The 12,902-nt window shown below is 40.3% G+C and overlaps 1 protein-coding gene across 2 annotated transcripts; it reads left to right on the plus strand.

Annotated features, from left to right (window-relative positions):
• On the plus strand, positions 1,170 to 10,469 carry LOC8067396. Of its 2 annotated transcripts, none has more exons than XR_002447685.1 (8): positions 1,170 to 1,479; positions 2,012 to 2,428; positions 3,739 to 3,791; positions 3,937 to 4,341; positions 4,907 to 6,596; positions 7,375 to 7,467; positions 8,433 to 8,574; positions 9,665 to 9,801. XR_002447685.1 is itself a non-coding variant. In XM_002464420.2 (8 exons), the coding sequence occupies exons 1-8, from the start codon at positions 1,296 to 1,298 to the stop codon at positions 10,255 to 10,257; spliced, it is 3,582 nt and encodes a 1,193-aa protein (XP_002464465.1). In that variant the 5' UTR covers positions 1,170 to 1,295; the 3' UTR covers positions 10,258 to 10,469. The 2 variants fall into 2 exon arrangements, 1 of the variants encoding a protein (XP_002464465.1); XM_002464420.2 differs by having other exon boundaries at positions 7,375 to 7,472; positions 9,665 to 10,469.

The following is a 12,902-nucleotide window of genomic DNA, read 5'->3' on the forward strand; positions in this document are numbered from 1 at the left end:
CAACAACATCTGAACCTCCACCAACCTTCACAAAAGGTATAAATCTGCTGGTAAATGATGGCCCAAGAGTCCTTTTGCAATGTTTTGTGTGTATAGCGCCTACTAATCAGACCCTTTGAATCAGATGTCTCCATGCTTGCTACTCCTACACATAGCCTCTGCACAACATTTTTTTAGATTGCCATTCCATATTACATGAAACTCTTGGAAGGTGGAAGCATATGCAGTGCTACCAGCGACTACTCTAGCCGTTGCGCTAAACTTACTATGGTCAACTTTCACACTGACAATGAGATGGTGGTTAGCACTGTCCAAAGATATTCTATGCACTTAGGCCTTGTTTAGTTCCAAAAAGTTTTGTGAAATCGACACTGTAGTACTTTCGTTTGTATTTGACAAATATTGTCCAATTATGGACTAACTAGACTCAAAAGATTCGTCTCATCAATTTTGACCAAACTGTGCAATTAGTTTTTATTTTCGTGTATATTTAATACTCCATGCATGCGTCTAAAGATTCGATATGCGGAGAATCTGAAAAATTTTATAATTTTTTTTGGGAACTAAACAAGGCCTTAGTTTCTAGGACCGGTCCTTGATGAACTGTCAACAAATCACTCAAAGAATGTAGCATTTAATCATCAAGTCAAGGTTAAAAATGAAACAAATAAAGTTGTTGATAAAACTCGCGGAGCAGACTAGGCAAGCAAACATTACAAGCTATTGTCTCTATTCATGTGAAGCTAATACACACTCTTATTCTTGTAACGTGCTTTATTTATGTGAACAATTACACAATCTTGTCCTTTTAATATGCTTTATTCACAAGAAGCAATTACACGCTCTTGTCTTTTTATTGTGCAACCGGCACTTCAAACCTTTCAATAGGGAAATGTTTCACTTTCACCTCATCTTTGTACTTTGATTATACTTTGTAACTCATACCACATTTTGTCCTAAATTATTGGTTGTTTTAGGTTTTATAAGTATATAGATTTTGACATGTCTAAATATATAGTAAAAGTTATTTATACACACACACAAAGTCTTATAACAACATATAAATTAGAACATGGAGTAATAAAATATCTTTTATTTACCTTGAAAAGAGGGAAAAAACATTTACAACCATAAGCAAAACACACTGTCCCCGCCTCCCCGGGCCCCGGCTTGCACAAACAGTACACCAGTTACACCACGTCACCACCCTCTCCAAATCCGACGGGTCACCGCACGGCTGAACTCGAGTCCTCGCGCGAAGTCGCCGGTGTTGCCGCTAAACCCCGGCCGCCGCCATGCGCCCCTTCCTGACTGCCGCATGGCCATGCGCTATCCTCCTCATCCTTGCCAGTGCGCTACAGTCGCCGGCGGTGGCGAGCTCCGGTGCCGGCCGTCTGGAGTGGCAGGTCCTGACCAGGGCCAACTTCTCGTCCCAGATCCGGCTCCACCCCCACGTCCTCCTCCTCGCCACAATGCCCTGTGAGCCCTCCTGTCCGTGCCCGCATCTGTTTTCTGACGAGTTCCCTAGTCGCTTAGGCCTTGTTGATACCCTCAATCCACACGTGTTGGGATGGATTGCGGTAAAATTTAAATTAATTTACACCCCAGTCCACCTAGACACATCATGTGGATTGAGGTGAATTCGAGAGTATCCAAACAAGGCCTTATTATTGTCTTCCAGTAATCTGTATAGTACAACTTATCGTATCGATAAGATTACCACGGGCTATCGGAAATGACAATGCAAAACGTGGCAATTCGCAGTGACCCAGATGCTTTTTACAACTGAATTACCCTATATGTAGCTGGTCTGTCCCCTTTTGCATTGGAGCTGTGTAATTAAGCTATGTTCAATGTTTGCATGACTGCGAATCAAAATCTTCCAAAATCTGGCATTTGTTGCATATATCTGGTGTATTTGCCTTATAATGTGCTCTGATGCTCCATCATAGAACATGTGGGCACAACATGCCATAACTTAACTGTTATTGTTACTGATGTCAATCTGCAGGGTATGGTGAGTCCAGATCACTGATGGCTGACATAGAACGTTTGGTTGGTTCCAATGAGGAGCTTGGTCGCCTTAAGCTGATGGTTGTATACAGGAATTCCGAAAAGTTGCTGACAGATGCTATTGGTGCTGCTGAAGGAATAAAGGTGGTATACTACCAACGTTCCATGCAATTCAAATATCAAGGGAAGCTTCGTGCACATGATATACTGTCTGCAGTGCGCTATATCATGTCACTTAAGCATGAGGAGGCCCCTTTTGAGGTTTTGCATACACAAGAAGATGTGGAGACTTTCATTGAATCTACCGATAAAGCTGTAATCCTTTATGAATCCTGTGGATGGTTCACCAGATTGGCTCATGGCGGGAGCAACCAAAGTTATGAGGCAGCTTCATCAAATAACCACACAGAAAATGGTTTGTCTACTCTACGACTTCCTTCCATATTTTATTCAGCTTTTGAAGCATTATTTTTTCGTTTCTTCAGAGGGAGAGAGAGAGATTGCACTTTGTTGAAACCTTAATATTTAGCCTGATAGCTATGAGCTTTCAAAAGTAATATTGGCACTCCAGTAACTGTCAGCCAACCTGGCAACCTGGGCTCCCCCCTCCCTGATCCTTGTACTTTTGTGAGGACCAGGTACTTCTAGCAACCCATAGCCATTGAACTCCCATGAACAGATGCATTTCCTATGCTTGTGCAACGCAAGCCGTCAGTGCTCAGTGCATCCAACACTAGCTGTTATCCCCTCTTTCACAACATAATATTTGCAAGCACCAGTTGCCAAATGCCAGTCTGGCCACATGGATCTCCTCATCCTGGCCTTTTTGCTTCTTCACCAACATGCATATGCTGCTTGCCTTGCTGTCTTCTCTTCTGTCGCTACACTCACGAGCTGTTACGCAAGCCAAGCTGCTGCCTACAACAGCAACTCCACAAGGCTCTAGTGTGACCAGTGGCATAGCTAGGATTTTAATCTACGGTGGTCCAATTTAATATAAAACTTTTGTTATGTTAACAATATAAATGTAACATGTTATCGTACAAATATATAATTTACTAAAATATAAGAAAAAAACATTAAAAGGTCTTAAAACATTTTTAAAACGAGCACTAAACTCTGAAGTTTACTTAAAGTTGCTTACTGCATAAATACCTATAAATCTATAATACTCTTGCCCGAAATTCTAGGGTGGTCTGTGGTCCACATGGACCAACCCTTGCTCTGTCACTGAGTGTGACTCTGTAGTGAAAATCTCGATCAGTCGTTGATCCACTGTGTTCCCTTGCTGAGGCGTCAAGGCAGCATGACACTTTGTTGAGTTGATGAGGCATCATTGATGCCATGCATATTCCAAGGAACAAGCAAGGTGTCCCGGTGAGAGCTTCTTTTTGAAAATTTATCACCAAATAGAGTATAAATTTTCTAGAGGCATATTATTTCTTAGCCATCTATTCTCAGTTGGATGCTTTCTTGATTGTGCAGGCTATTTGTTTTAGATTCAGAATTAGGAAAAAAGAAAGATAACTTCATGAGAAAACAAAACAACCCCAATTGCCAGGATATAGTATGCCTTTTGGTTTACCCTTTTCAATTTAATTTCCTCTAGTCTTTGTCTATTTCATGCACTACTGGCTCCCTGATACATCTTACACAAACCTTTTTAATTAATGATGGTGTTTTTCATCTTCTGATATTAGATTCTATATCTTTGATGTGCTACAGTTGACATTTCTGGGAAGACAATGACCAGAGAATCAGATGGGCCACTAGAGCTTGTAAGTGTAGTGAAGAAGGTTGCATTTATATCTGATTAATTAGCTACTGCTATGTTTCTTTGAGAAGAACTATCTGAACTATGAAGATTCAGCAAATATCAGACGAACAATCCCCGAAAATATACTTATTTGAGATGACAAACAGGTTATAGAGAATGAAGAACAAACCTTTGGAGTTGGGGGTCAGCTTACTGGTTCTCCTTGGAAAGGTGGTTTTGCCTTGGCAAATGAAAGTGTCTCTGAACAAATTGGAAACACAAATGATGGATATAGAAAGTGTACAATGCAAAAGTTCCATCAATTTGAAAGTTTCTATGCAAAGCTTACTTCTATAGCAAGAGAATATTTGCTCCCCCCAGAAATAGCTAAATTTGGTCTTATAACCGAAAGATCATTGTTGCCTTCACTGGATGTTGTTAATGAAGGCAACCAGGAGACATGGTTCGTCACCACTCATCATATGGGATGCAAAACTTGTTCAGTTATTGTGAAAGATGGCGATGATCTGAGAAGTCTAGTGCAATCCCACCATATTCTCGGCATTAAGGAGGTAAGTGAATAATGGTTTGGCACACCTCTAAAATAGAATCAAATACACATTAAATGCTATTCAGTAGTATGAAATTACCATTTATTTCCATCCATCGTTAATGTCTCTGTATTCTATAAGTATTCTAGAATAAATATTAGAAGAATAAAGTGCAGTGCCAATATCCCTTTTGTTATACTGCTTACACTTACAGTTCCTTTGCCTATCAACAACTGTGCAGACAATTACTTTCTTATTTATTGTTTAAGCTTGACACTTTGTGTTATTTTAACTTTCGACAAATATTTGCAAAATCTATACTTCTTTCTCGAAAACTCTCCTAAACTGTGGCTTTTAGGTGAAGAGAATATATAGTACGTACTACATACTTTACACTTGATACTTTACTGAGTTTGTGATTTGTTGATCTTTGATGACTTAATATCTTGTTTTATTGGGCAAAGGAATTTTCTTGGATGAATATTTGTATTATGGTACGCCATTTTGTTTCATGTGGCCTATTGTAGTCTTTTAATTCTTACATGCATCAGCCCATGACTTTTGGGTTTCAATGTTATATGCGTAGGTTAGTGCTGATGAAAGTGGTAGAGAGGCTATCTTCCCCACAAACAGGCCCTCTGTAATTCTATTTGTTGATAGATTATCCCACTCTTCAAAAGTCAGAGATGAAAGCAAATCAGTCATCAAGTTACTAAGGCAGTATGTGCAAAATAATTATCCATTTCATGTCAGTAATGGGGTTCTAAGTAGCAGTACCTCCAAAACACGCTCGAAAGCTGTCCCTTCTTTGAGGAATACAGGTATCTCAGATGCCTATTCTCAAACAGCAAGGTTGAGTGCTTGGGCCTCTAAGCTTATGGCACTTGGGGACAAAATGTCAGTTATGGTGGTTAATGATGGAGATAGTATTTCTTACAGAAGTTCTAGCCAAGGTAGTGGTGCTAATCCTTTATATGATGTTCTGACTAAGTTGCTACACAAAGCAAGACCAGGGCATAGGTCAAAGAAAACAAGGATAAGTTTAGTTTCACGAGATGTTGGCCTAAAGACGTTGTCAGATGATTCTGAAATCGAAGTGGTCAAGTCTCTATCAGTCGAAGAGGGTGAATACAAAAGAACTGACGATGCATCTGCTACTACAGATAATTCCAATGATGATATTACTGAAGTTTCTGTCGATGAAACCACAGCAAAAGAGACTGAATTTATTGATGATGGACAGGCACCAAGTATACTTGAGAAATCTCCGGCAACTTACCCTGATGAACATGATAGTGCTCGTGAATCTAATAATACAGAAATGGAGGACCAAAGCAAAATTGAAGCTTCAGATATGAGTGTTGATCTTATGGAAGATGTCTCCAATAATGCAGATGGTAGTAGTGAAGTTGGAGGTATGTTGCATAAACACATAGTGGACAAAACAGTTACAGAAGCTTTTCAAATTTTGGAACATGATGAAAGAAACTTGTACGCTGACCAAGAGGAATCAGTATCATCAAACGAGCAAGTTGATGTATCTCCAGTCCTGAGTAAAAAAATCAGTAAAACGGAAGATGCTGTTTATGAAAACACATTCGATCTATCTGAAGGATCAGAAGAAAGTGATACAAGATGTCCCCATCATGCAACATGTAGCTCTTCCCGTGTTCCTGTAAGAAATGACACAGACTTTACTGATCAGGTAACTTCAAGTATATCTGATGACTGTTTTGCTGGTGCTTTCTACTTCTCTGATGGTGATTACAGACTCCTGAGAACTTTAACTGGTGGATCAAGAATTCCGTCCCTGGTAATAATTGATCCAGTTCAACAAAAACATTATGTATTTCCCGAGGAAAGCGAGTACAGCTATGCTTCTTTACAAAATTATTTTGACAGTTTTATGAATCAAAGTCTTCCTTCATATTACCGTGTTACCTCATCAGCTATAAGTTCGAAGGAGCTTCCAAGACCACCTTTTGTTAATCATGATTTCCATGAGGCAAATTCGATCCCTCAGTTGACAGCAATTAGTTTTTGTCTGTTAGTCTTTGGACCCAGAGGTTGTGATTCAAAAAATGAAGCATCATTTTCAAACACTGAAAGTATTGCATCTGGTTGGAACAAGGATGTAATGGTGCTTTTCAGCAACTCTTGGTGTGGGTTTTGTCAGCGAGCTGAGCTGGTGGTCCGTGAGTTACACCGATCATTTAAGAGCTTTTCGAGCTATTCAGATTCTGTATCCGCAAATGCTCAAGATGTCCACAGTGAAGGTAGTACCTAAATTACTTAATACTGTTAGCTGACTGTTCACATTAGAAATCAAATCAGTGAACTTTTCCTGCTGATTTGTTCTTTTTAGCTGGAATTCAGGGTCATCATTAAACGTAACCTTGATTGAGATTTTCCAGATGCCATGAGTGATCCGATGGTTCATGAATGAAATGCAAGAAATATGTGGAAATTCATTTTCAAAGTTTTTGGTGACAGAAGTTGAACCTTAGTCATGTGTGGCCATAGCAGTTGGACACTGGCCCCATCTATTAATGTTCCAATTCTGAGACTGAAAAATGTAAAGAGATATAGGGTGCATTTAGTTCCCCATGGAATGCAAAATACAAAAATACCAAGTACTTTGGAATGATGAAATGCAAAATACCAAAATTTTCATGGGTGTGTTTAGGTCCATCCAAAATGCCAAAATTTTCCATACATGAAGCTGCTCTTTTGGGCTCTTGAGGCCAAAGTTCAGAATGCCAAAATTTTTGGATGGTGTTTAGTTCCATTCTGCAGAATGGTGGGCCAAAACTCAAAATTTTTTGGCCCAAATGAGGAACTAAACAGGCCCATAGTTTTTTTTGCATGTTGCAACATTACAGGGCCATCCAAACATATACATGTCGCATCATTGCATCATAAAGCCAACAGAACCTGTCTACTGTCATATTTTATTTAAAGTTCAGAACATTAGCTAAGCATGATCCCTGTGTTCCTTGCACATCAAATATCAATCATTCATTGTGTATTAAAGAATCATCCTTTTGGTTGCAGAGAAAACTGAAGAATATGTGATGAAGGGCTTTCCTGCGATTTACATGATAGACTGCACCTCAAATGAATGCCACCATTTACTAAAATCTGCAGGCATGGTAGTATTTATTTTTTAATTCTATATTCCCATCTATTGAAGTTTGCTCCCTCTTGTAACAGAACAAATTCTGTAGCTATATTCAATTAGGAACTTTTTATATTTGGATCTCATTCTCTAACATGAACTGGGTCAGATTAGTAGCCAGTGGCCTAGAGAATTAGGCGAACATTGCGCTTGGGAAACTCAAAATCTTTGTTGATAAGCCAGAGTAGTAGCATCCCCATGCATGGAATATAAGCGGCATAAGATATAAAGGGGTCTCTTGTAATAACTTGTGTCAAAAGGTACTCGTATGAGCAACAGTAAGGCAAGACGTAGCTGTTTATCTAGATAGGTACCTGCAGAAGACTTTACCATTTGACCTGTGGAAACAACTATAATGTCTTCAATTCAGCCAGTGATGTTCAAATGATGGAGTTTGGACAAAAGCTTATATAGGGCAAATCTAATTGAATACTTGGGAACTTTTTACCAGAGAGTGTTAATCTAGCAGTTTCCTAGCGGTTGAACGCCAACTGGTTCAGAGTTATTCCTTCTGGGATTTCAAAGAACAGGGAGGGCAGGGCCGCCCCCTTTGGCCCCCAACTAACCGTACTGACATAATGCTGTAGTGTGTTCCTTCCAGAAAGTTCAAACTATTGAATGCAATTATGCAAAGCTATGCCCAAACAATCATTTCAGATCTTGTTTGAAACACATGAATTGGGACCCCCCCCCACCCCCCAAAAAAGAAGAAGTAACTGGGGACTTTATGATTTGTCATATGAAATCCAACGACCAGTTTTGTCAAGTTCATAGGTCTTTTAAATTCCTTTTGATGTTGCTCAGGTATAAGGAATGTTTGTTCTTAAGCCTCTCCTTAACCAACAATAACAACAACATAGCCTCCTTAGTTGCCTGAATGTTTTGGTACTGATGCACTTAATACTACTACTGTATTGCACTTTCATCTACACAGGAAGAACTTTATCCGACATTGTTACTTTTCCCTGCGGAGAACAAAAGTGCAATAGCATATGAAGGGGGAATGTCAGTGCCTCATTTAATCGAATTTTTGGAGTCTCACGTGAGCAATTCTCGCCATCTATTGGAATATAAAGGTTAGTGGGCAAATATCTTGTGACTGCATTTGTTCCACTTAAAATATTTGGATTTGCTTATAATTCTGTAATGTGTATTAGCTTACACTTTACAACACTTTTGTTTCTTCGAAGTTGTGTTAATCTTCTCATGCAACCTTGCCCGTGTGCTGTTCTCCTGTCCGGCATACCAGCCTAGTTTACCATTCTTATCTAGACTGAGACCTGCTTGGCTGTGGATTACCTTAATCTAGAAGTTCCCGAAACCTGAGGTGCGACCACACTAACGAGGATTTGTGCTGTTCGGTTCAGCATATGTGCCCCGTCATCGATTCACAGCTCTAAGAGATCACATTTACTTCACGTTTGGTTGGGCCTAGTATATACTCCCTCTATCCCTTTTTATCTGTCGTTCTCACTTCTCGAGAAGTCAAATGTACTTAATTTTGACTAAATATATAAAATAAAATATTAATATTTATAGTACATAATTAGTGTCTTAGATAGATCGTTGAATCTATTTTCATAATAAATTTATTCATAGATACAAATGTTGCTAATATTTTCTACAAACTTAGTCAAAGTCCAAAAAGTTTGACTGGCACGATTCCCATGGTGACACTTAAATAGGGACGGAGGGAGTAATCTGTAACAGAGGGATCGTATATGGGATGTGCCACCTCCCAGTGTTATCTGATTATAGCCTGTTTGTTCCCAGCCAACCTGTTACCTTTGTTGCTAGCCAAACCTGATTAAGGAAATGTAATCAAACCAAACAAATTCCGTTTTGCCTTACACTGTGACGGATTGCACTGCAACCTGATTACATTAGCAGTACGACTCCCAGTACTGAACCAAACAGTTGCCCTTAAAGGTTTGTTATTGTCCGTCATCATTTATTTTGTTTTATTTTGTTTTGTGCATAATTATTTATTTTGTTTTCTGAATTCTTGACATTGTTTCCTAGTACTTGAAAAATCAATAGTTTTAAAAAATGTCACATGCATACCAATGCCTAAATGAAGATACCTGACCATATTTTTTTGTGTGCACTTGTCAGTATTAGTTGGTACATACATGTTCTGAAGCCTATTTTCTTCTTGTTACTCAGGGTTTATGTGGAAGAAGAGAATGACAACACAGCACGATGCACCACAGGCAATTCAGTTTCAGGTCAGTGATAAAGGCAGTGGCAATGTTGGTTCTGAGTTATCAAGTCATCCAGATGTCGTTACAGGATCCATCCTTACTGCCACTGAGAAGCTTGGGGCTGCAGTTCCATTTGATAACGCCAAAGTGCTCATCGTGTCATCTGGTTCTCATGAAGGTTTTCATGGCTTGATCATCAACAAGCGATTAAGCTGGGGTGTCTTCAAGGATCTGGATAGCTCGATGGAGCGTATTAAGCATGCCCCACTTTTCTATGGTGGCCCTGTCGTGGTGCAAGGTTATCACCTTGTGAGCTTGTCAAGAGTAGCCTGGGAGGGGTACATGCAAGTAATACCAGGCGTTTACTACGGGAACATAGTTGCCACAAGCCGGGTAGTCACACGGATCAAGTTGGGCGAGCAATCTGTCGAAGACCTGTGGTTCTTCGTAGGCTACTCGGGGTGGGGATACAGCCAACTTTTTGATGAACTATCTGAAGGAGCATGGCTTGTTAGTGGGAAGCCGATTGAACATTTGGACTGGCCGAAGAGTTGAAAGGATTCTCTGGACCTCAGCTGTTTCTTTAGGAAATTTTTCAGTTCATCTTGCACATATCTGCCCACACTGCAACGTAACATTGTACCGAGTTTCTTTAGAGACACAGCAGCACTGTGTTGTCATAGCATTTACGCACCGTACTATGGTCACACATTTTTTTACACAGTACCTTTTTTTTTATATTGACCAAACCTGCGTTTTTCTCTGTCTTCCCTTTGATTTCATCTTTTGTTTGAGATTTTATCGGAAGTTTTATTTCCTTCACAATCTTGAGACGATTTAAGATACGACCTTCACAACTCGTACAAATGGTGCACGAGTTAAATTATATACTCCATTTCATCTTTTGTTTTATGCACTCAAGATTTTTAGCTTATGAGATGGTTACTTCTGGAAACAACTCTCACTTTCTCTCAGCTTTCTACCCTATGTCCATGTCATAAAGAAAGAAATTACTACGTGACAGTGCATAAAACACCTAAGGTTGCTAACATGTTCCTAGATGAGGTGTTACTCACGGCGAGGAATGAGATGATGATGCGTCATTCTATCCCATTTTCAAACAAAAAAAAGTACCCATTCTTCAAAAATTTATGCAGCATCAAAGGGAATGAGAAAATAGATGATAGATTGCTCATTCTTCAAAAACAAACACCCTGGCGCTGTGTCCATCCAATGTGTATTCTGAAGGATTCTGAATCGTTTTTCTTCAGACATCTGATAAAACCAGTTAGGCCTTGTTTAGGGCCTCTTTAGATACTTTTTTTTTGAGATTTGGACACTGTAGCACCTTGTTTGTATTTAGCAACATGTCTAACCATAGACTAATTAGACTCAAAAAATTCGTCTCGCAAATTTAGAATTTGGACAGTATAGCACTTTTGTCGGGTACCATAAACCATGGTGCCCAAATTAAGATCATAACAACCCCAATCACCAAACCACCGCGAAGAATGAAAATGGGCCCCAGAAAAGTGTCTCAATAAAACTGAGCTAAACCTCAGGCGAAAAACGGAGTGGCAACGACTCGCCCGAGACCAGGCTAAGCCTCGAACGGCAGTAGGGCGGCCTCCGTCTCGCCCGAGGCCAAGCCTCGGAATGCTTCCGTCTTGCCCGAGGCCAAGCCTAGAAACGCTTCTGTCTTGCCCGAGGCCAAGCCTCGGACGACTTCTGTCTCGCCCGAGCCCAGGCTCGGACGTCCTCTCCCCAGCAAAGTGCCCCAGGCTTCTCGTACACGTCAGGCGCCACCGTACGACGGATGGGACGCGGGGCACATCCCCACGTCTGCACCACACCATACAAAGCAAGGCATGACGTGTACTATGCCACCAACTCCCGTCGTTGCAGCACCTACCCCTGTCACTGTGCATACGAACGGGCAGGAATGGAATGGGCAACATCAATCCCAACATGGCAACCATAAACCCGTCAGAACTCCTAGATGTGGATTATGGGGAAGAGGTCTTAGAGGATAACTCAGATGAGGAATGAGGGTCGGTATGGTTGAAAGGTCCAAATGGCTAGAGGAGAGAGTGAATAGCCTATTTAAATTTTCAACAAACTCATCTAGGCCTTGTTTAGTTCACCCCGAAATTCAAAAACTTTTTAAGATTCTCCGTCACATCAAATCTTGTGGCACATGCATGAAGCACTAAATATAGAAGAAAACAAAAACTAATTGCACAGTTTGTCTGTAATTTACGAGACGAATCTTTTGAGCCTAACTAGTTTATGATTGGACAATATTTGCCACAAACAAACGAAAATGCTACAGTACCAAAATCCGAATTTTTTTTGGAACTAAACAAGACCCTAGACAAGTAAATTAGTAAAACAAATGGCGAAACTATTCTAGCACTAGCTCAACTAAGCTCTGCAAGCCACCTAAAGTCTAGTACAAGGTTAAACAATAAGTCACAACAATAATGCACAACTAAGGCTAGCTACACTCCTAAACAAGAACTAAACTACACAAGCTCAACAACTAGCAAGGTAAGCAAGTAAGTAAAAGAGTGGAGAGTGATTGTTATACCAACATCATAGAGTAGAGATATATCTAACCAATCACTCATAATCATAATCACAATAGAGAATCTTCGGCAAGAGATGACAAAAGATTTTTTACCGAGGTTCACTTGCTTCACGGCAAGCTAGTCCTCGTTGTGGCGATACACCCACTTGATGGATCACGAGCTAATTGGCAATCCGAAGCCAAACCCTCAGCGAGTGCCGCACATCCACTCACAAGATGGGGATCCTCCAAGCCACGACCAATTCACTAGAGTAGCCAATTGTGATCTTCCATGGATAAGGCTCAAGAACCCCTCACAAATCACTTGGTGTGGCTCAAAACAATCTCCAATCACGAGCTCAATACCTCCGCTGCTCCAAGCCATCTAGGGCGTCGAGAAACACCCAAAAGTAACAAGAAACCTACAACAAACTCAAGGATCAAGTGCCACTAGATGCAACTCACTAAGCAATGCACTTGAATCTCAATCTCACTAGGATTAGCAATCAAGCAAGGAGATGAGTGAAGGGAGTGTTCTCTAGCTCAAAGTATGCCCCAAGTGTTCAAAAGTGCAAGAGAGAACCCCCAAGGCTGACCAACAACTATTCATAAGCCCCTTAAACAAATAGAG

The sequence above is a fragment of the Sorghum bicolor genome, chromosome 1, assembly GCF_000003195.3.
Source record: "Sorghum bicolor cultivar BTx623 chromosome 1, Sorghum_bicolor_NCBIv3, whole genome shotgun sequence".
Taxonomy (NCBI): domain Eukaryota; kingdom Viridiplantae; phylum Streptophyta; class Magnoliopsida; order Poales; family Poaceae; genus Sorghum; species Sorghum bicolor.